Source organism: Acinonyx jubatus, chromosome B3, assembly GCF_027475565.1.
Source record: "Acinonyx jubatus isolate Ajub_Pintada_27869175 chromosome B3, VMU_Ajub_asm_v1.0, whole genome shotgun sequence".
Classification (NCBI taxonomy): domain Eukaryota; kingdom Metazoa; phylum Chordata; class Mammalia; order Carnivora; family Felidae; genus Acinonyx; species Acinonyx jubatus.
Window position 1 is genome coordinate 84,395,338 of NC_069386.1, and position 25,281 is coordinate 84,420,618.

General features: G+C 38.7%; 1 protein-coding gene across 9 annotated transcripts in view; it reads right to left on the minus strand.

Annotated features, from left to right (window-relative positions):
• SLC25A21 (solute carrier family 25 member 21) overlaps window positions 1–25,281 on the minus strand; it is a 485,208-nt gene that overhangs the window by 128,495 nt on the left and 331,432 nt on the right. For all 9 annotated transcript variants that reach the window (XR_008299377.1, XM_053224377.1, XM_053224384.1 and 6 more), the window contains one exon: window positions 10,102–10,185. Coding sequence is in view for 8 of the 9 variants with exons in the window: in XM_053224377.1 (XP_053080352.1) it covers window positions 10,102–10,185 (84 nt within the window). In the remaining variant the exon portion in view is untranslated. The remainder of the gene's footprint in view (window positions 1–10,101; window positions 10,186–25,281) is intronic.

The following is a 25,281-nucleotide window of genomic DNA, read 5'->3' on the forward strand; positions in this document are numbered from 1 at the left end:
GTTTGTGTATTTTTTTTTTTATCATCACACAATTTCTGTGGATCAGGCACCTAGGCATGGCTTAGGTATGTGTCCCTGACTCAAGGTCTCTCATGGGACTGTAGTCAAACTATCAGTTGGGCCTGAGGTCTTGTCTGGTTCACACAGGTGGTTGTGGGTAGGATTCACTTCCAAGTTGTCGTTAAACAGAGGCCCTCAATTTCTCATTGGTTATTGGCCCAAGCTACCTTAAGTTCCTTGCCACACGGGCTCCTCCATGGTGGAGCTTACTTCAAAGCAATAAAAATGTAAGAAACCAAAAGAGCAAGAAGAATAAGAAGTGTCTAACTAGATGCAAGCCAGTTTTTTATAAACTAATCTCAAAAGTGACATTTCATAATTTCTGCCATATTCTCTTCATTACAAGAGAGTCAATAAACCTAATCTCTGCTTAAAAGGAGGGGATTATAAAAGGACATAAATACAAGGGGGCAGGGATCAGTAGGGCCATCTTAGTGGCACCCTATCACATGGATCAACAGGAAATCAAGAAAGATTTATGAATGTGCAGGTGACATAATTTGGCTATCGGCATTCACACGAAAGACTAGAAAGTCATTCAAAATTTCTCCTTCTCACTCAACACCGCTATCCATCATCAATTCACTCCAAGGAGTTTAGTTGTCAGCATTTTCTCTTTAGAGTGGTACATAAAATGATAGCACATCTTACAATCATCCGTGTCTTAGATCCCACAGAAAAAGACAGGAGTCCTATGGTGACTTCTGAGAGAGCAGTTTGAAAATTCAGGTGTAGACAGAAGTCAGACCATGTGAATTAAGGAGTGAACAAGTGGCCAAGAAATATTTTTGGAATCTAACACATATATTTTTTTACACATGAAGTCAGATCTCTAGTAATTGATATGTCCTGTTGCTGAATGGATTGCATTGAAATATTCTTTTAATTTTGGTCCCTTTATAAATAGTGCCAACTTCTGGGAATTTTAGTATTTGAGTTTTGAAATGCATGTTGACCTATTCACTGAAAACTGTTAGGATACAAAATGGTAAGGACACCAGACCATGTCCTTTTTCTCATTTTGGTTCTTGATTCTTCTAATTTAGGAAAAGCTTCATGCAAAGAAATCTAAAAACTAATTCATCTAACAGAAAATTACAAACTCTCCTTAGCAGTTTCCAAAACTCATCTCACACTTTATCTCCTTTTTTGTTGCCACTGAGACTGTGTCTACATTAGAATTCCTGGTACCCAGGGCTTTGTTTCCCTACAAGTTCACTGTGGCCAAAGAGAATTATGAACAGTGTTTATCAGCAGGAGAACAAGGCCACTGAATATGGCTGGTCATATTCCTTAAGATTTTGGTGACCACATATTTTGACATATATAGCAGTCGTAATTTTCACCCCATCTGATAATTCATCCAAGAAACTTTGATTAAATGCCTTATCTCATGTTTCATGAGGTTTTCCTGGTTATTACCCAATATTCAAGTTGAGTTAGGCAAAGGTACTAACAAGTCAAATAACTAAGTTCATGCCGTGTGTTGTTTTTTTTAATTTTGATGGTACATTTATTTAACATATCCAAAACATCATTTCCACATGTAATTCTTTTGCATTCTTTTTTATACACAAATTCTTTACATTCCTTTTACACACAAAGTTTTCAAAATCCAGTACGTGTTTTACACTTAAAGCACATCTCAGTTAAGTTCCTTTTGAACAGGGCTCTGTCCAAAGGATTATGGACCTCTATCTTGGTCTCATGGGATGATGGTGGCACACTTCAGAATACATTTTCAGTCCAATTGCATTTGTTCAAGATGTGATTTAAAGAAAAAGCGCACCTTTGTTTTCTTTGAGTGCCGATCTTAGGAACCAATCTATTATTCTGGGACTCTCACTAACCTCCTTTCTGCTGAAGTTTGCTGGTTTGCAGAATGTAATCAACCATAGCAGGTACTACCTTCTCCTACTTCCCACCCCTCCGGGCGCTATTCAGCAAAGTGAGATGAGATATGTGACAATGTTTTGAACCCATAAAGGGGACAGCATAAATCTGAGGTGTAGCTTCTGCTATTACTAATACCACTATTAAGTTATTGACAGAATAGGGAGCATGATACAGGATGCAGAAGATCTTGGATGAAAGCTCACCCCAACAAACAGCAGCTATGGGATGCTGGGCAAGTCCCTTATCATTCTTATCAGTTTCCCTACCAGAAAACTAGAGACCATACTCCCCACCTGCCTGTTGCCTTGTTCTTGTGAGCAACAAGTGAGGTAAGACAGGTGGACACATTTCACAAACAGTAAAGGGTCAAATGGTAACAATGGTTTTGAATATAATCACTGCTATAGCAAGAGTGTCTGAACCTTTTCCTTTCTTCCAGTTTCAAACCATCTGAAATACTGGGAGGAAAGGTAAAGCTAAAGTCATGAGACTAGACAAAAACTTCACGAACTAGCGACAAGAGCATTGCAATTGGGTGAGGAAACAGATTCCCAAGCAGGAACTGAACAGAAACTTACCGTAATTAACATACACTCTCCAGTGGTATCTGAGTCATGGAACTTACAGAGAAAATGTAGCAATCTAAACTATATGCAATTCAACTTAGTTTAAATACATGTATGAGGGCATGTATGTATGTATCAATATTTTTTAACTTCTTAACAGTGTTCTGAAATATTAAAAATCCATATGACCTTTTCTTTCCAAGGAAAATAAAATGGAATCAAATTTTCATATGACCAGGGGAGAAGACTTCCTAATAGAAGACAGAAAGATGTAATTCTATGATATCTGAGACACTAGCTGAAATCAATGAGTATGATAAAATATTAACTCTTTTAACCTTGTCATGTCAAGCTATGCCTAAGTTATTTCCTATAATAAGAGAATCAGACAAAGGTAGAAGTTTTAGGAGATTTTCTTTCTCATTCTCATCTGAAAATGTTCAGTTTAACAACCACTAGAAAAAGGATTATGGTTTTGGTAAAGACGTTTTCTCCCAAGGTGACTATGCATCTAGTTCATCAGAAATCATCAGAGGAAGTTAAAATAAAGGCTTGAAAAGATTTCCACTTGGACATCTCCCATTGACTACAGAATCCCCTCACCTCCCATTAACACTCTATAAAACATGGGGAATATCTGCTCAGGCTCTGGATTGAGACGCGAACGTTCCCGAAAGACAGCTACTTCCACCCAAACAACTGGTCCTCCTTTTCCTTCTTGTCAGCACTGTGAGCTGGGAGAGGCTGTGTTTGGTCTCTTAATCAGGCCTTGCTGACGAGCTGACATCACTGCAAACGTTTTCACTTATTCTTTGGCAACACTTAAATCCTTGCCAAAGGCCAGGCAGTAAGTCTGAAAGCATTGTTAGCAAGCGGCTGGGGGAGTTGGAGTGTGACTGTCAGCTAGCAATCTATGGTGATGACAGGAGGGAAATCTAGGAGCTGAAACCATTCTAAAGGTCACCCTGTGGGCAGAACAAAAGGCCTCTGACGGAGCTCTGGGACATGGAAGCCCAGGGATGCTGCTGTGTGAGCACTCTGGAAATTCATTATCCTCTCCCTGATTGTAAAGACCAATACAGCTCAAACCAGCAATTATCTGCCTTCACAGTGGTGTAAAATAATCTGGGAAAACAGAAATGCCCCATAATGTACCAATGGCTCAACTTTCTGTGTTTTGCAACATATTCTTCTGTAGTATTTTCTCTTTACCCTACATCCTTTCATTTTCAACCTTGAATTGCTAAATAATAAGAGTTTAAGGTTCTTAGCAATGTACATTTTATGACTAAAATTTTATGAGTATAACATACCGAAGCACTGATAAGCCATTTTTAAAAGGAACACAGATAATGCAGGAATAATCAGAATAGGTCCATGCCTGAATCGAGATCATCTCTTTTTTCTCATTCCAAAACTGGGGAAGATTTGGAAGAAGAAAATGGCTTCCATCTACTGGCTGCCATAATCAGGACCTGGGTACTGGGCCATTTGTAAAACCTGCCGGAAAGATTTGCTATAGTTTATTCTCCAAACTCTCACCTACTGTGTTATTTCTTTTCTTATTCTCCCCCCACCTCCCTACCTCGCTAGATGGGAGACACTTGCTGTGCCATCATTAAGAAGCCCAGGCAGGTCAGGGCAGAATCCTGTAGTGTGGAAGCAAGAGCAGCTGGGATTGTCTGCTTTCCTCCTTATCACCACAGAAAAACAAGGGAACAGGGAACCAATGGACAGCATTGGTGACTACAGTTAATAATTCTGCACTGCATACTTGAAAGTTGCTAAGAGAGTAGATCATAAATGTTCTCACCAAACACACAAGAATGGTAATTATGTGAGGTGATGGATGTGTTAACTCTCCCTATCGTGGTAATCATTATGCAATGCATATGTATATATCGACTCATCACATATTACACCTTAACCTTCACAATATTATATGTCAGTTATATCTCAGTAAAGCTGAGACAAGGGAAAGCTGAAAGCTGAAAAACAAGGGAGCACTCAATGGAGGTCCTCTGGGTACTAGGAAGGGTCTCTTCGGTAAGACAGAATGGAGCAGAGAAGGTACTCGAGACACCAAGAAACTCACACAGAAGGCACAGTGCACATCTGGTACCCACCAAAGAATGAACTCACTATGGTACACCAGGCTTGCAAACTCAGTCAATACCCAATGATCTACTCACAATTGATTTGCACTGCAGATTATGCGCTTAGGGGCCTGGGAAACAGTCTGCAATTATTCATGTGAGTGAAAACTCTGCGCTGGTTAAGTAGCAGTGAGTATACAGTGACCCGTGACTCACTTGTAATGTGAACTCCTGGGTCTACATATAAGACCCTCAGATAAGAGGAAACAGCCTCAGGATCCAGGGAATAGTGATGTTAAGAACCACCCACTCCAGTCTGGCTTGGTGATACTGGGTAGATGAGCTGGTTTCTGTTGGATGAGAAGTGGGGTAGAGGGGAGAGAGAAAAAGCAGCAGCAACTACGGGGCCTTGTGAAGTTGGAATGTGGCTTAGGTGGTGAGGATGCTGACTGCTCCAATAACTGTGATTCCTGCGAAGAGTTAGCCTCCATTGTCTCTTCAAGTCCAACACTTTCTCACACTTCCATGTGACAGTGAGGGGGTTTCCAGGGGCTACCCAAGAGGTTTTCTCTAGGGGTAAACTTTTCTGTTTAGAAATGGTGTTTGAAAATCACCTGGTTGTGCTACATTAGGCAAATCATGTTTTAAAAAGTAGACCCACTAAGACACCAAATTAAGGTAAAGATCTTGGAGTTAGTCCACCTGTAAAAAGAAAATGTCCAAATCTTGCCAGGTTGTTGTTGATTTTGAACTGCAGACGTCCCCCTTCCTTTGTGTCACAAGCCACTCATTCCCCTTAATGAAAACAAGAGGGAGTGATTATACCTCCTGGGGCTGTGCCATTTATGCCGTCTGAAAGGCCCTTAAACGAGTGGCACATTATCTCACACATCTGGAGTTTACCAAATTAGCCAATTATGCTGGAGCTCATAAAACGAGGCCTTAAATGTCATTTAACTAGAAAATATTATAATCACCAAGTGGTCTGATTGTAAGATGATACTTGGGGCAGCATCAGCGGTTACAGAAAACAAATCGTGAAGCAAAACACAGTTCAAATACCCCCCAAACGCAACCACATATTTTCTACAGTAATACTTTCTGAAGAATACCATATTTCTGAAGGCACCAGCAATCAACATGTTTCTCATTTGAAACTAAGTTTAATCCGACCTAGTTGTTTCCTAGTTATTTGCCTTGGGCAAACCAACGTGCATGAATTTTTCTCAGAAGAAAACTGAGGAACATGCAGGATGAGAGCCGACGGGAAACCATGAACTTATCAGATATGGATCCGTCTGTAAGGGATGGGACAATAACTGGATTAAGAGTCTTGAGTTATCAGAGGTTTGTGGTGCTGTCTCTGAACTGACAAGATTCAGTTCACCGAGCATATATGGTCTCTCAGAGTTTTTGTACTTTACCTGAAGGAAGAGAGAAAAGCTGCTTTAAATTGCTACGTGATTTTGGGGGTAGGAATACGGAAAGTTGTAGAAGAGTTACTTAAAAATTAGGGGTTTATAGCCACTCATTTCACATTGCCTTCTTTTCATTTAATAAATAACAAAATTTGGTGTTTAGTAAAAGGTGATGTAAGACAATGGAAAAACCATGACATGCTGCTAGTATCTGCGTGACTTTGGGCAAGTTATTTAACTTCTCTGATCTTCAGGCACCTCATACAAAATACAGACATAATGCTGTCTTGTGTTGAGAATAGTGCTGTGTTCAATATAAGGTTTGAAAAGTCCCTAACATCATGTCTGTTACACTGAAGAAACAAATATCAGTTTCACGTCTTTCTTTACCTATGTCACCAGGATATCTTAAGTTCTGTTTTAATTCTTTTTCCTCTTTATTTCAGGAAGAATGGCCACTAGGAGCTTACAGAAGAGGAAGAGGGAGAGACAGGCAATCCTGGTTTTACATTAGCATAATTTATAATCCTCTCCCCCATCTGTGCGCATTTCAATCACTCTCTTTAAAGGAATGACAGGTACAAAAGAGACTAGAAAAGCTTTCAGGAGATACCCTGAAGCAGAAGGAAGTAAGATGTGATGCAGGAACACACGGTAAATGGAGACACCAGCTGCTGTTTGCCAGGAGAATTTATAAAACAAAACTAATTGGTTTTAAAGGTGCCTCATCAGCTAGGCTAACTATGTCTTCTGGGCTCACTATTTCAGTAGATGGACCTATGAGTTTATTTTTGCCAAACCTGAAAAAGAAGAAGAATCATGGTGACGATGGAGGTACTCTCAACAGTGACAAAGTTCTTCCCCGGAGTTCTTTCTTCTCCATTAGCTAAAACAATGATAGCCTCTTTGGTAAAAGCCAACTAAGTGTGATGATTCCATATAGTAGAAGTTCTTGCCCAGAATTTGGAAGGCCTTTTTTTGGGTAAAGCTGGGTTGAAAAAACCATGTGTTTCATTAAAGTACAATATATCTATGTTTTTAGTTCTTAAAAGAATCTTAGAAATGGTAAAGGGATTTGGACCCATGTATTTGAGCCAATGTCTCTTGGAAACATGAATTCTGGGCAGAGAAATAGGGAGCTTCATCTCTAAGAATGGTGATGAGTATCACTTCACTTTCTCACAGCAGAGAGGAAAATGGGAGATCTGTGCAGACATCAAGTATATTATCAGACTTTAATGTTCTTAAATAACAGAAAAGGAATAGCTTTCAAAACCTTTAACTTGGAGGATATAGGAAAAACGAGGAGAGATGAACTGTCTCACCTATGTTAATAGTCAAATTGACTTGTGTTGTATCTCTACAGCCACACACCGAATGGGGCTATAGGCACCTGAGTGAGAAAAACACCTTTGAAAGCAGAGTGTACTCTAAAAGCTAAAGAAGAAAATCAAAAGGAACTGCTTTCACTAGGAAAAAAAAAATCAACACAACATGCATTAAAAGGTTTTCTTTTCTTTTTTTAACTTAACTCTATGAAATGTTCTTGCTCGGTATCAAAAATAACAGGCAGCTTTTTCTTTTGTGTTTAACAAATATTCACATCTCTAAGATGAGAGGTCTCTGGCTTTTGGCTAATAACATGCCTAGATCTAAAGGCATTACAGAAAGTATGTCAATTTGCTCTAGAAACAATTATACATACGGTCTAGGAAAAGGCCAATTTTACTATGCAAGGACCACACATGCTGTATGTTTGTTGTATTACTTGATATCAAAGCAGAAACATCAAATTCTTCCTAACACACATGAAATAAAGAGCCTGGCTAAGGAACTCCCACATCTAATGCAGAGATATCTGTTACAGCTTACAGAACTTGGCAATGCTATTACTACTCTTTAACTGGGAAGGGACACTGCTATTGACTATATAATACACTATGATTTGTTTAACTTTATGTATATTTTGGGTAAACTGAGCATGAGTTTGATCCCAACTGTCATAAATGCACGTATATTACCAATGCACAGCACTTAGGTACCACATCACCACAGTAATAATAGCAAGAATTTGCTGCTTCTTTGTCACTAGATCTTCTAAAGATATTTAATCAGGTATCGGAATCTTATCATAACCTCAGAAGGGGTAGTCAATAGCAAGAATTATCATCTCTGTTTCATTTTGCATCATTACGATTTTGATGTGATGACATTTATTCATTTAACATGCACTTACTATCTCTACTCAGTGCTAAACACAGGCACAGGGGATACAAAGCTAAATGAGAAATTGCCCTTAGGGCGAGAGAAAGGAGATAGACAGAAAACAGCCATAATAAATTAGACAGGTGCATGCTATATTTTGTAGAGCATATAAGAGTGATTGATAAAGAAAGCGTGTGGTAGAGAAAAGATGGTCAGAGGGGGAGAAATGTGAGGGCACTCTTGAATGAGGAGGGATAGTTTCTTGTGTGGATGAGGGCGTTGGTCCTGCAGGAATAAGATAAAGACTAGCATGCAAAGCTATGAGAATGTGAGCAGGCTGGCTGTTTTTAGAGCAGATCTGTGAATGGGGAACGAGCCTGGAGAAAAGGAGGGCCATACTAGGCTATGCTAGGGCCATACTAGGAAGGGCTCTGTACCATGATAAGTTTAGACTTTATACTGCAGGGCATATTTTTATATATTAACCAAATACTCCAAAATTAAAAGAATTAAAACAGTATAATGCTGGCAGAGAGATAAACTGATGAAACAGAATAAGAAATGGAGAAAGAGAATAGAAAATTTAGATGATGTATACGTGGACGTTTAATACACAAAAAAGTTAGCATTTCTAACGAGGGAGTAACAGATGGATTTTTCAACACGTGGTGTTTGGACAATTGACTAGCCATTTGAAAATAAAATTTAATTCCTATAAGCTACACAGCATATTAAAAAAACAATTCTCACACGGATTAATGACTTAAATGTCAAACATACCAGAAGAAAATGTTTATAAACTTGGGGCTAAAATATCCTTTTTTCTAATGTGACAATAGGGTCAGATATCACAAAGAACAAGATAGACATAATCACAAAACCACAATCTTCAAAAATCGCAAAGTTCTGAAAGGTGTAAGACATTGTAGCTCTAAGGCAAATGGCAAGCTGGGGAAAATATTTGCAATCTATGTCATTGTTAAAGAATTAGTACCTATAATATATACGGAGCCCCTACCAATCAATAAAAACTCTAACTTAAGAGAAATGGGCAAGAATATAAATAAGCAATTCATAAAAGAAATGACATTTAATGGTATAAAAGCATGCTCAATCCCAGTTATAATCAAAAGAATGCTTATAGACAATTTATTTTTCACCTATTAGATTCTTTTTTTAAAGTTTACTTATTTATTTTGTGAGAGAGAGAGAGGAAGCGGGAGAGGGGCAGAGAGAGAGAGAGAGAGAGAGGGAGATATTGAGAGAGAGAGAAGCTCAAGCAGGCTCCACACTGTCAATGCAGAGTCCAACACGGGGCTTGAACCCTCAAACTGTGAGATCATGACCTGAGACGAAATCAAGAGTCGGACGCTGAACCGACTGAGCCACCCAGGCATCTATGTAAAAAAATACTCTTTATCTGATCATCTAGTAGACAGGATAACAAATGTGACACATCAACTTTTGACACAGTCCTGTTTTGATTGAATATTCATAAGCTGCAATGCAAATAAGGAACACATTTGGGCACTATATTCAAGAATCAAAATAAAGAACTATTACATTTAGATAGCTGCTGTTATGAGAACTTGAAAAAAATCTTAATGGCACAAAATAGAAATGGTCTTCCAGTCAGCAAATTGAATATTAATATCATTTTTGTGGTAGTTCTTATGGTATACATATTTAGTTTTCAATTGTATTATCAGGAAAAACTAAAAAAAAATGTGGGAAGGCACCCTTTTAAATATTTTCCCTTAATAACACTAGGAAAATGAAACATTAAAAAAGAAAAAAAATGTAGTAATATGTTAAATGTCTGTATCAACATAAAGTCCATACATGAAGAACTGTACTTACCCTTCTATTCGGAAAATTGTTCGAAAACTGTCTCCCAAGCTTTTATAACTGTTTGGATCAGTTGCACATCTCTGAATCTGGAACCTAGAAACAAAATCAAACAAAAAATTGAAGTTAAGGAATTGCCAGATGACTTCCCTCATTTTTCAAAGTCTTAGGAAACTCAGCCTTTTCAGGTTAATCTAAAATATTCTGGTTTTTGCTATCGACTTTATTGATTTATTTGCCTCATATAATCCTTACCTTATTTTTGTAGCCTTTAAAATTCGATTTCTCTGTATTTTAATAGAAACTATAGAGTTTTTTTTCATCTGTTTCTTAGCCAGGCAGATGCACCCTGAGGCATTTATGCCTTTTTCTTTTGTGAAAAGCATACACAGATGTCATAGATTGTTTAATGTATAATTCAGAAATCTGAAGGTGCATATGAAATAAATAAGTAGCTGTATTTCTTATCTTAATTAGTACCCCTTGATGGTAATTTAATAAAAATTTTAAATACAGAGCCGCTAATATGGCCTAACTTGGATCCTGATTGTGAATTTGAAATTCATTCTGGCAGACAGGAACCTGTGCTTAGGGGAAGAGAATGAATTTGTATTGTGATACAGTTTACAATCACTAATTCTACTTCATGATGGAACAGAGTTGGTCTTTACTTTCAGGCTACCTGAACCCTTCATACATGGTCTGTATATAGTTGGTGCTCGATAAAAATGTATTCCATTTTAGAAAGCTAAATTCTGTTTTTTTCTTCTTTTTGGTTATGATCATGCATCTCAGGACTCTAAACTTCAACCTGTGGAAGTTTCCCAGTGTCAGGGTCGTAACTTATTTATTTTGTATGCTACTCTGGTGTTTGTTTTTAAAGAGATTTATGACAAGTACTCTCATTTCTCTATACCCCAGTTCTCCATTTTTGAGTTTCTTTAGTCTGCTCTCACCTGGTGTTTACCTTCCTTGTCCCAATTCTTAGTTAAGGCCTTTTTGCTCTTCCTTCCATAATTTTATCAAAAAATTTTAAAAGAAATTTTCAAAAACACATCTTATATTATCTACTTTGAGATACTTTTCTGAGATTGTTGGATTTATGATTCTACCTCTAAGAATAATGTATTTTATGGCTCTAGGCCACAGGGAATTATGCTGAAAACGGATACATATATCACAGAAAAGAGTTAATATTTCACTTTGATTGAAACAGCTGGGCATAGGAAAGGAATGAGTCTACTATAAGACTGGAAAGTGAGGCTAGATTACATTTGATTTGGAGAGCGGAGAGTTGCTGAATATAATCGTGCGGGAGGGTAGCCATTCTGAGATGGAGGAAGTTGAGTAGTCCAGTAGAGTTCTCCCAGCAGACCACATACAAATAACTACAAAAATATTTACTGCCTGATTGGGTGGATTGGAATGGCAGTATGGAGGGCAGAACAACCATGAAGGCAATAGGATGATCTAAGTGAAGATAATAATGCCAGAATATGAATGGAGGCAACAGAAATGTAAAGAAAGGGGTAAGCTTGTTGAGTAATCCTTTTTCTCTTTAAATAAATGTGTGTGTGTGTGTGTGTGTGTTTTATGATACATTCAACATGACTCCTTCTTGATCCTCTTCAACACATAAAGCAATATTCTACTATTGCCAAAATTAAACAATGTCCTTAATATTCACGATGGTTTTGTTTGTCAAATTTACACCTCTATTAACGTGATCATTTTTAGAAGGTTAAATTTTTTAATTCTTAATTTTTTAAAAATTTTTTATTTTTGAGAGAGAGAGAGAATGTGTGTGTGAGCAAGGGAGAGAATCTTAAGCAGGCTCCCTGCGATCCCATGACCTTGGGATCACGACCTGAGCCAAAATCAAGAATCGGACGCTCAACCGACTGAGCCATCCAGGCACCCCAAGAAGGTTCATTTTTAGACAAGAATTATATCTCTAAAATTTGAATTGTATTGAGCTCATCAGAAGCTCGTGGATCAATACAGCCAACTCATTTAAACTATTCTGGGTCTAGAGGTACATTTGGTGTGTGCATAACCACTGATCCAGAATGTTCAGTAAGTGGTTCTGTCTATAATCAAAAACATGATTTGATGGTCACGTAGGTGGACCATGTTTGATATTTCTGGACTACTGCACATAGATGAGATAACTTGGTACTCTGGATACAAATGAATTAAACCTAAACACAAAATAGTACAATAAGAAAAATACATGTACACTCACACAACAAATAACTTTGCATAAAATTTGTTCATACTACAAATACAAATAACATAGACAGTGATTTCCAAAACACAATGCCGATTCTAGTGTGAAAAAGAATCTCCATCTCTCCATTTGCATATTTGTAACCTATATTCATAGCTGAGTATGAAACATTTTCTTATGTCCTAGTTGGGAAAGCCAAGATTCTTCTCTAACTGTTCTTTAAAGAAAACAATTTAAAATAGTTTTATATATTATAATAGTATTACATGTTCATAGATTTTTCTCATACTCTCTGTAATAATTTTCATTAAATTCATTTACCTCTATCAAATTCCCTTCTAGATGCTTTTCCCCCCAAATTACCAAGTATTTTTTAAAATAATTGTCATATGAAATAAGATCTACAAGTTTTATAAAAACTCAGGGCATTATCCTCACTGTAAAGGGCATAATAAATAAATGAATGAGAAAAATGACTTATAAGGTAAAGAAAAATATCCATAATGTCAAATAGCATCTGCACCAAACTGCCCAGGTGTTCATCAGAGGGAGAAAGTACTGCTTTCTGCAGAGGGCAGGAAGGATTTCAGGAAGGAAAAGGGATTTGAGCTGGTCCTATAGGATTCAGAGGCAAAAAGAGTAAGCATGAGAAAGCATTCCAGGTGGGGAAATGAAACAAAGGCCAGTGAGGGAAAGTTGTCCTTTTAAGAGAAGTGAAGGAAGAGATCCCCCACCATGGCAACCTTCCACATTTCCTTCAGGACAGGTGGTACAGGACTCTGCTGGGGCATTCAGTTGCTCAGGGTGGGTGGCGACCTGAGTGTGTTGGGGGAGGAAATTTATGAGATAAAGTCAAAGCCCAATATAGACCATTTGACCTCTTCCTGCTCCTCAGCTGAGTACTTCAGTTAACTCTGCATGGCCATCTCACAGTTATGTGACCCCGGTTCTAGAAGGGACTATAAATGAGTCAGCAGAGGGACCAAAGCAAGTGCATACTAATGACCTTAGCCCCTCTTTCACTGCTGGAGTTAGAGACATCAGCTTTGTCTACGATGTCTGTGTGCTTGGGTAACATCGAAGAAGATCTTCTGTCAGCTTACACCAAGATGAACCCAGAGTGCTGCTATTTCATAATTAACTAGTTATCTAACTTTGCTCTAGGAAATCTAGGCACTTTACTTGCTAGCTGTAACTTCTTCCTTTTCATAGAATCTGAATAGATAATATTTCTTCATAGATAATATTTCTAATCTGCCATTCATGCAGTTAATTAGAGTTTTTGAACACTTCGCATGTATTAGTATTCCACTATTTGGGGCATTATACAGAAATAAGACACAATCCTTCCCTTTAGAAGCTTATACTTAGGTGAAGGAGCTGTGCAAACATATGATTACAATATGCAAGTAATAACAGTGTTTTGGGATATCCAATGTCAGCAAAGGAGTTTTACTGGCATTGAATAAATACTACTACTCTTTTTGGAGGTGATCTCCTGTCTATAGGTGGACTGTAGCTGACAGAAAATAGCACTATGTAGAGACACTGGAGAGAAGAGGGAAAATGGGAAGGCTATCTTTGGGCTAAATATCTGTGATTAAATTTTCCCCATCCAGTTTAGAAGAGGCAACAAGAACAGTTAGTGGAATCTGTAAGGAGTGTTCCACTTAGAAGCTGACTGATGAGTGACGCTGTGTTAATTACAAACAGGAGTGGTGACATCAAAATAACATTACACGAGAAGGGTCCACAAGGAGTGTTGTAAGGCAGTGCAAAAGGATGAGCAGGTATGGTAAATACGAATTCCTCAGTAAAGCCACCGCCATTCTTTACTATGCTAAAGGAGCTGGAGTCCCATTAAACAGGCAAGCACAGCTGTCTCTTTTGCTGCACATCTCAAATACGGCGTGTCTACACTTTGCAGAGAAAGTGCATGCAGTATTTAGTTCTACTACACATGGCTTATTCGGATCACAGAGTTATCAGTTCTTCTAAGGAATCTGTTTCAAGCTGATACAATTATCGTGCATTTTGGTCAATCATGGAAAACAGCAATTTCCTTCTTCCCCTTTACTGTGTTCCAGCAACTTAAAAGGTTGCTCTCTTGGATTGAAACTTTACGTCAGCATTATTCCAAACTGCATGCTGTTCTAACAAATTCTCTCTATGCCCGGGGAGACAATTTTCCAGTTACATAATACAACTCTTTGTAAAATTACAAAGGCCAAGCCACACTACCCTTGATTGTATTTAGAAGAAAAGGTTGGACCTTTCCATTGTCCTAATAAAAGCAGCTTGGACACATCTGGAATCTCCATCTGAGAAACTTCTCTTATTAGAATGAAAACTTGCTGCCAAACCGGCAAATTGGACAGTGGAGGAACACTTGAGAAGTATTCAGTGCCTAACATCCAGTCAGGATGAAACACACAGAAAGGCATGTGGCGCAAACCCTACGTATGCCTCATTGTCCAGGAGCCAGCAATCCTATCTGCTGTGGTGCCAGGGAGCACAGTACTTCATAGTCCTACAAATGGAGGGAACAGCCCTGTCATCGATCATGCCATAAACATGAAGCGGGTTTCTGTGGTAACCACCAGCGCAAGTAAGGGCGGCTCAACATTCGAAAACAAATGTACAACATATTTTTAAAAGCTGGAGAATGTTCTCACTCACTAAAATATTTATTTTTCTCTAAACTGGAGAACCATTACTGCAGGATTTCCCACTGGCTTAGTTGTGTGCTTAGCCAGTGATACCAAATTTCAAACTAGCCTGTTGTTGATTCTTAGCACAGTGAGAAATGCCAGTTTAGGCACTCGGCTTGTCTGAGCTCTTCTTAAGTTGTGGCCATAAAAAAGATATGTCTGTGAGAGATAAAATGGCTTTGCTCCCTTAAAGGCTGTAGGATCAGATTGTTTGAAAATCTCAAAATCTCAAATCTATGCAGTGCCTTCATCTGCGAATTAATTTTCTATCTATCATCTTAAAAAAATACTGATGCCTGATGGTATCTATACTGGGGTGTGGAGGCTTCAGGACACACACATACAGACACACGTATAAGTATATATGTACGTGTATATATAATTTATAGTGCATTTATATGAAGGCTGGAAGTTGAGTTGCAAAGAGTCAGACTGGGGCAGATGATGACATTTGTCCTGAAGCTATATTTGCATAGCATACACTCTGCTTTTTAGTTCGATCTTGTGATTATTTGTAGTGCTTTAGGATAGGGAGCTGATGGAGATTTGGGAGGGGGTGGAAGCCATTCCAAGCCATCCCTTTGGTACTGCTATTAATCCCAAGCAAAGCTGTCAGAAGGTGAAGTTTAGCTCTTGCATCATCTCCAGGTGATTTTGCAGTTCAATAGAATTCTTGTGCTCTCTCCTACCTTCCTCCCTTCAACTCCACTCTCAGAAAAGCATTCACACCATTTATCCTTAGTGTAGCTTTGAATGTGAGATGTTGTCTCTCAGATCTTGTCCCTTTAAAAAGATTTCAGCTATCCAAGAGGAGGCAGAAAGGTTTGTCTTGTTCCCAGTGGGGATGCAGGGTACCTGCGCCACCAAAGATGGCCCAGGGTGGCACATTTTTCCTGAGTGGAATTAATTGTATGTATGCTACCATTATGCTATAGGTTACATAAAAATGACAACTTTGTGTCAAAAGTGAGGAAGTTTGGGGAACTGAGCCACAGACCAGGAGCTACCAGTTACAATTTATTGAGTGTAGCCACCAATAAGCAGTGAAAACCAGTGAGGTTTGTAGTTTAATCCTTCTTTGCCTTTCTCCTCAGCAGTATAATGGGGAGAGCAGACATTAGAGGACTCTTTGATTTTGGAGGGACAGTGACACACAGAGTTATACCTGAGTTTGTTAGCCATAAGAAAGAAGACACATTTCATTTTGTTTTGTAAAGCCCCAATTCCATATTTTATAGAGGTGGGAGACTGCTAATAAAAATTGTACACTGATAATAAGTGGTGATGAATCTAAAGAAACTCGCTGCCAAGATCTTTGCAAATGTGCTATGAACAAAGATTATTAGTAATTACCAGAATGTTACACATGCTTCTTAATAAACACTTAAGAAACCCACTAATGAACCAGAGATTAAAAGACTAAAGGTTTGCAATTACAGAACACATTAAGAGGATAACTGTAGGAAGATTAAATAAAGATTTTAATTCACTGTAATTAGCCTATCTTACAGAAATAAAATGTTTTTCCTATGAAGTATGTTTGCTTTCTCACTGGTTGGTTGAACATGGCCAAAGTCACACCGAACATGCAAAGACATGTCTGAGGCTTTGAAGCATACGTGTACACACCTACCTTACAAACTTTGGGAAAAGGGCCCCAGGAAGCACATCTTTAGAAAAACTGCCACCATGTATATTTGTTTCCTGTACTCTGAAAAATCACCTTCCACTGAGGCTGCCCCAAGAAAAGAAATACCCAGTTTCCACAGAAGGCTAAGCACTGAACTGGAGGGGAATGGGGTCTCTGCATTTGTCATCCCTGCAGAAAGACCACATCAGATGGTGGGGAGATGAGGCTACTGATTTGAGAGACGATTCCATCAGTTTTCTTTAACAAGTGCTGGGGAGAAAAGTTTTCTTTGAACATTTCTCGAAAAAATGTTAGCTATGGGTATTCTGTTTTACTTTAGATTAAATATAACAATAATCCTCATAGCACTGTCTTGGCAATGATGAGCTCAAGAGTCCTTTAATCAGGTCGGAAGGGTGTGGTTTACAGTTCCAAACACAGATTTCTGCCTCAACATTTCCTGAGATCCCCATCTGCATGAGAGACACAGAGATGAATAAGCCACAGATCCTGTCCTCTAGAACAGAACAAACAAGTGGAGGGAGGGCAAGATGTTAGTAGTTAGTTATAAAATAAGGCAGACTACAAGTGTTAAAGATTCTGGGAACTAAGTTCGCCTGCAATTTAAAGCACTGCCTTTGCTTGCTGGGTTCACAACCTAGGCCTGGCATCAATTAGCACCCTAAAATAATGCTAACAAATCCACAAGGGTCATGGGTTTGGCTCTGTCTGAGCAGTGACCACCGACCGAAGTTCAAAAGCTGTACCCTTACATATTTGGCTGCTTATCAAATTATTCTAAAAATTCAGGGAAAAGAAAGATATTTTTCCTGAATGTTGCACAGTCATTGCTCTGAGAAAGTCTCCTTAGAAAAGAAATAAAGACAAATGCCTGGTAAAAATTAAGATGTCCTTTGCCTGTTTAAAGTCTGAATGTCTTTAGTAGGTGTAGGTGGGCGGGGCTATGCTTTGGCTTAGTGTTTATGATACTGTAAAGGACCCCAATAAATTTCTCTATGTTATTATAAAACAGTTTATAATTTGAAGAAATATGTAACCTGGAGTGCTCAGTCAGCCTCGATAATTACTACAGATAAGGTAACACATCTTGGCAAGGCCACAAAAGCAAGAGAAATCTTCTGTGCCATGTAATTTTGAACATGCTTTTGAACAGAGCCTCAAAAATATTATCTCTCTGAAATATCAGATCAACCCAGATAGCCTGATTATACTTTAAGTAATTTCCTGTGATCCTAGACACATCTAATTGCAGTCTCCTTTCACAAGCCAGGGAGATTTAAAGTCTGATGTTCTGTGACTGTACATTTTTCAATTCACACTTGAATCACACACTTAAATATCCTATAAAGGTTTCATCATTTTGCCAACCACAAGTTTTGTTACAGTAAACATGTACCTATGTGTCCCTGATTAGTGTGATGAAATAGATCTAGTTTTATGCATCTTACACAATTGTAAGACATATGGTCTTCCTAGCATTTAGAATCCGTGCAAAATTTGACATTGTAAAATGGAATCATGATAAGACAGTTGATTCTACCATCTGGCACATGTTCTTCCAGTTGTTTATATTACTTATGGGATAATAACTAAGAACACTGACAATATAATTCTGAAATTTATTTTAATGACAATATGCTGGTTAACAAGTCAGAGACAAATGATCATTAGAGATTACAGCTTAACTCTAATAATGTAAAACCACAAGCAATAAAACAGGCTAATTGACATAGCTGTATAATTAAAATGCTCCAAGCATAAATTGGTCTTAATTAAACAAATGCCTGACTAGCATGACTTTCAGTATTTTGCTTTGTAAAATACATGCCATATTATCAAATTATGCTTATAACATCATAATATAGTGCTGTCACTCTTTGAAGATACATATGTGTGTGTATGCATATATTCAATTAAACTTCACATTTAGTGTCAACAAATGACCAGACGCACCTACCTACATTTTCCCAAGTGCACTGATGTAGGTTGGCCATTACAGTGGTTAATTAGCATGAAATCAAATCACACTTGGGAAGTGAGGGAAGGATGGATCACAGGTTGGAAAATAACCCATTAACAAGGTAATGAGAGTAGAGAGGGATACATCAGCTTCAGCAATCAAATACTAAAATTACCACAGTCTTGATAAGTATCATTGTTTTTCCATATTCCTCAAATAATTATAGTTTGAAAAAATTAGATTCTTCCCTCCAAAAAAAGTTAGCTATGTTCTTTCTTTCACCAAGCCTCCCCACCTACCTCCTTGGGTCGACAGGTTTTCCTAATGTCCATCAAATAGCACCTACTGCCTGGTGACAGAGGACAACATGACATCATTCTCACCTGTTGAACCTCAGCTCGTTGCTTACGATGAGATGGAAGTTCTTGGTGTCTAGCCACGGTAAAAGATTTCCAGGACAGAGAATTCAAAAGCAGTCAAATCTACCAGAACCCTACTTGTCCTGGGAACTGAGCCACTTCACATAAACTTAATTATGCACTAGAGACCATAAGCCAGGGGTCTCAGGGAGGGAGAATGTCAGAGAATATAAAGTCCCTAGAGACCTAATATGCCATTCCATTTTATTTTAACTGATCAAATGTGCCTATTTTATGGTTTATTTAGCACTGATAAGGAAGGATGTCTTTCAATAATGTCAAAGAAAGAACGATTAAGAGAGTGGGTGGTTTCTTTGTATTCATAAGCATAAATGCTTATGCTAGAAAGAAATTTGGGGAATGGAGATAATAAACTTGGCTAGTAAAGAAGAAAACATGCTTATGCTTATCATAGTTGAGGAAAATTTCAAGGGAAGTTTTAACTTTATACCAAGATTGACCTCATATGTTACAAAGATTTGGATCAGTTGTTATTGGTTCCAAATGAGGACAGAGTTTTCAAAAGCATTTTATAGGTGGATAGGACCCCAGAATGACAAAAAAAGTGGTAATCATACTGCTTACTTGTAAATCACTTTCAACTTTGAGAGCATTTTTATTGCTTTTTTATTTTAGTGTTTTTTAAAAATTTTTCTTAATGTTTATTTTTGAGATACAGATAGAAGAGACACAGCGTGAGTGGGGGAGGGACAGAAAAAGAGAAGGAGACACAGAGCCCGAAGCAGGATCCAGACTCCAAGCTGTCAGCACAGAGCCTGACATGGGGCTCGAGGCCACGAACGGTGAGATCACGACCTGAGCAGAAGTCGGATGCCTAACTGACTGAGCTACCCAGGCACCCCGAGAGCATTTTTGTATATGTGATCTCATTTGAGGGTGCTCCTTAGTTTCACGGTTCCTTACATTTGTAGGGTAAAAAATCACTTGAAAAAGGGTAAAAGAAAAAGCATCAGCTTGGAGGTAGAAAGGCACCAGACTAGAGGGAATAGGTTTCCCTGAAATCTCTCACCGGTTTTGAAAATTTTTGTCTCTAGTTCAGAGAATGCCTGGTAAAATTACTTCCCTAAACTCAAGCTTTTTTCATTTGTTAAAAAGGGCATAGTTACTTGCATGCCACCCAACTGACTTTGAGGTTTATCTCTAAAACTATTAAAAACTCAGCACTGAATGAACTGTTTTAGGGAGAGCCAGAACAGTTTCAGAGATGAACTGATTATGGTAATGTGATTTGATCCCTCATTGTCAGGAGTATAGACTGTGGGTGGAGAGAGATCTCTCATGGGGGAGGTGGGATAGACATCTTTGTGGAAGAATTCAGATGCAGTCTTATTTGAAGAACAAGACATCATGTGATTCCTTTCAGGTCTCTCATTGTAGACAACTCGATTGATATATTCTGGACCAAAAAAAAAAATCTTTCTATACTTATTTAGCATCTATTCTATGAGTTTTTTTCCCCCAAGTGATTAACAGCTTATTGTCTGCCTGGAGAACACTGTCAAGGTCAATATCAACTAACTCTGTAACTTCTCCTATCTCTCTCCACCCAAGCCCCACCCTCTCTCATCTCTCTCTCTAGCTCTCTCTCTTTTGCTCAACTATATTCCATTGAAAATTCCATTATGACATGAACCCATGCTCAAGAGAGCCCCAGTGGAAGGGTGTGGTTTCATAATTACCATCAAATAACATGTTAAAAATAATTAAAAATCACTTAGAGCACTGGCAGCAGAAGAGATGCCTAAATTATTCCCACCCAAGAGCAGGCCTAAGTTGGCCACAGAACTTGTACAGGAAACGGTGTTTTACCAATTAACCAAATATTTAATAAAAGACAACTAATGTTTTTGGCCAAATTACAGGTGGATAGTTTGGCGGGTAACAAAGCACTTCAAGACAGATCCAGTCATTTAATTTCATATAATGATGATCTTATTCCAACTAGCAGCTTTTACATAAATGTAACTTTGAATTTTAAAACAATTATCTTAAAAAAAAACACCCTAGCTCTCTATGAATTAAGATCCAGATTAATTGGGTATCTTGGCTAATGTAGGTTCCTTAAAATGTTAAAGACTAAACACAAGGCATTCATTTCAAATGAGACCCAAGTGAGAAATCTGCACTGAACACATTAAGAGTTAAACCTTCTTCAAACTTTTGCTAGGGTTATTGCTTCTCAGCCTTTTGGCTAAGATCAAGTGCAAACTTTTTCTAGGGTGAGTTCTGGTTGTGTCCAATAAAACTTTACTCACTTGCATTTGTTATCATGAATTCTAAGTATGAAGATTAAATTTAAACATTGGGGCTTTTAGCTCTTTTCTCCACAAGTAAAACCTTATCATTGAGTATAGAAGAGCAAAAAGTGTTCTGGAACAGTGAAATTTACAACAAGAATTCAAGCCACCTAACGTTTATTGAGCGCCTGCTCTGTACTGGACACTTACATGTTAAGACTGGTTAACTCAGACACTGACCCTGTCACAGAAGTTTGCATTCTAATAGGAGACAAACCTGTAGCATTAAAACATAAAATGGGTAAGTCTTCCCAGATTTGTCGTATTCTTGCTTGCATCCTTGAATAGCACTTAGGAAGCCTCCCGTAGCATGTTCATAGCGCCTGGTGTCAGAGGGGCCTTCTGAATGGGAATTATCCTTCTGTGCTGTTACACTGGGATCTGCTCAGGCCTTCCAAGGCTTGAGCAGGCCAGTCCCTACACTAATGACCTCACAGTGCATTTCTGGTTCTTTGTTTTCTCTGTATGGTTTTGTTCTGTCCCTTATTGCTATGCGATGAGCAATCATTGCTTGCACATCACTGTGTCTGCCCCTAAGACACTCTTCCTGCTTCCATCTCCTCCACCTCCTTTTCTCTCCTGCATTCCTCCTGTGACCTTTAACTCACCACCTAGGACCAGAAGTGAATGAAGGATGAGATAACCCAGCTTGGTCATGGCTCTTAGTGAGGGCTGCAGGGGTCATACTATGAGTCAAGTTCATGAGCACCAGTGCCTGGCCTTGGTAACATCTATTTTGGCTGTTCAGAGACCATTTTCCGTAAGTGGTTTGTTTCTCAGCTCTGTGCCAGAGTTGAGGTTCTGAGATAAGTGGCCTCTGGCTGAGTTTGAACTTTCCCTGAGAATGGGCTGTCCTGAGAGGAGGGAAGGGGGCAGGCAGCCTCCATTTTCCTCTTTCCTAGGCTCAGTGGTCAGGCCCAGTGGAGGAGCTCAGGCAGGTACAGTCTGTCCCACTCATGGGAAGACAGCCTTGCTGCCATGTGCTCCTATCCCTTCAGGATCCTTCTACTCTGTGCATTTAATAGAGAGTCCTGTCACTCCTGGAAGCTGAACAAGAACTAATTTATAACTGATGACAAGGAAGATGAGGATGACACAAAGCACAGCTGATGCCAGCCATAATTATTCCTTCTTCATTCTGTTCCCTTATTTGTTTTGTGGTTTCTGTTTGTTTCTTCCCCCCGAAATGCCCTTTTTTTTATTTTTTGGTACATTTTCCACTTTTGCATTATGAACTATGTGGTGTCTGTTATTTAGATTCTCATAAATGCATGTTTAGTTTGAAAATTTGAGGAAAATATCCCTTTAAAAAAACCTATATTTTTCAGAATTCTGACCAAATCACTGTGGTTTTCTGTTGGCTCTGATGGTACTGTACTATACCTTTTGGGGGAGAGAGGAGAAAGGACTATAGAAAGGAAAAGAAAGGGAAAGGGAAAGGGAAAGGGAAAGGGAAGGGAAGGAAAGGAAAGGAAAGGAAAGGAAAGGAAAGGAAAGGAAAGGAAAGGAAAGGAAAGAAGCAAGGAAGCAAAGAAGACAGAAAGAAAGAGAAAGCACCACTGCAAAGGGTTCTACTTCCCAGTACAAATACTTTTGGAACTGCTAAGCCTACTCTTACTCATGTGTGTTAGGTCAAATTCTGGCAGAAATCACGAGACAGCTGCAATTCCATACTTTGAAATGTCTATTAAAAAAATCTTGATATAATTTATAGAATAGTTGGCAGGTATTCCTGCTTTTTTTTCCATTCCCTTGAATGTAGACAACTTTTGGAATAAAGGAAGGGGAGAAATGAGTATTTTCAATGGTGAAGTCAGTATATTCACAACTTTAAATGTGATGCCAAGAGAACTTTTTGCAAAATGAAGACTGGTTCAAGCGTGTACATATTTTTAGTAATATTACTTGTGTCAGATTCAGTTTCGGCTAACTATCAAGAGAATTACAAAGCTGTACAATGTCTGAACGTTTGTATGACTGAAGACAAAAATTTCCCACAGGTAAACAAATACACAAGTGAAGACATTACACTTTGGGATAGAAATAAGATAAAGACAATTTTCTTAAAAATCTCAAGTTTAAACATTCTAGAAATTTAAAGGTATAAACAGATGACTTTCTTATTATATTGCAATAACTATCCTAAATGAACATGGCTTCGCCAAGGGCTTTGGTTGCTAGGGGCTGCCATGTCTCAAGGTAACTCACATGAGGGAGGAAGTGGTTATTACAGAGACCATGTGTGACAAGGAAGTATAATGAGGTCTCCTGGGAACTGGGACTGGAACAGGGGAATCCATCAGGGACTGTGGCAGAAGCGATAAGCAGTACACTAAAATCTCCTGCTCCTTTTTTCATTGTGTGAAGTTGATTTGGAGAAATGCCTACACAGTCAGATAGTAAGTACATCCCCAGCCCCCAGTACATCCAGGTGTAGATCATGTGACTAGTTCTTTTTTAGTGGAATCTAAGTGAAGCGATGTGTCACTTCCAGATTGAGATTTTAAAATAATGAGTGGGGTTTCTTCATTCTCTCTTCTGTTTCACCTGCAATGTACTTTGCAAGATACATCTTATATCAACACTAGTTACACATAACATCAAATCTGCATCACCTGCAAGAAGCAAGCAGAGGACTCCAAAGCTTTAGTGGGCGTATAGTCACAAGGTGGAAGGAGACTGTATCCCTGTATCACACACTGAGGAACACCTTCTACCATTTGGTAATACTCACATTGAACTATTGTATCAGTATACTTTATTGGGATAAATACTGAAATTTAGGGGTTTATTTGTTATTGTACCTAGATTTGCCTTAACTGAGCCAAGGACCAACACTGTACTATGTCTTTGCCTCTCTCTGTAGACCAGTTCTTTCTGGTTATTCATGTTTCCTGCTCCCCTACAGATGCACTGACTTTGATATAGCTACCCAGCCATAGTGTAATACGACACAAACCTAGTGCCCACCAGTAACTCCTTTCTGCCACTATGCGAGCCAAATACCTTTCATTTGCTCCTCCAAACACACTCCCCATCCTTTTCCACCCTGTTTGTTGACCTGAGAGGTGATCTGAATTGATTACATCAAATAAACCCTATGTTCTCTGCCTTCCAGTTGGATTTGGTCAATGAGAAGCCCTGACAGGTGACAGGAGGAAGGGAGGAAGATGAATTTGGGATATTTATTTGTCTGGTTCCTTCCTGTGAGGTTTCTTCAGCCTTGTCTCTGTCAACAGAAGTTCACTGCCCCGCTCAAGAAGCCCTCTCTTCACGACTTTCATCTTTCAAATTTGGGTAACCTTTCCCTTCAGGCATGCCTTTGAGCTTAGAGGTAGTGACAGCTTTACCTCCTGCTGCTGGTAGCCTCAGGATCCTGAACTCTTCCATGTAATTTCTTTATACCCTGCCCATACTTTTGTTGTGAATCCATTTATAAACCCTCTTCAAATTGTCCTAATTTGAGAGAACTACCTCTTTCCTGTTGGTTCTCTCACTGCAAAACCATATCCTAGTTAAAATTCTTGAAGGCGTCAGCCGTCTACCACTGGCTGTCTTAGCCATGTCCACGGGACGGAGTTATTGTGCAAGCATGACCTCAAGCCCACCCCTTTGAGCCTGTGAGTAATGGCAACTTGCAGAGAAAGAGGAAGTTTTCAGGTATCTCAAACACGTCTACAAATAATACATCTTCAAATCTTCTGGTAGAATATCCCCTTTTTTTCCCCACTCCTATTCAGCTATATAATTGCCACCATCTGCTATTGTATTCCCCCTCCCCCCCAGTGGATTACCTTAGAACTGAAAGAGCACATTATTGCTTTCTACAGGATTGTGTATTGTGAACAGTGTGTGTTCCTACTATACCATTTAGAATTCGAGTCTTTAGATTTCAAAATGGAA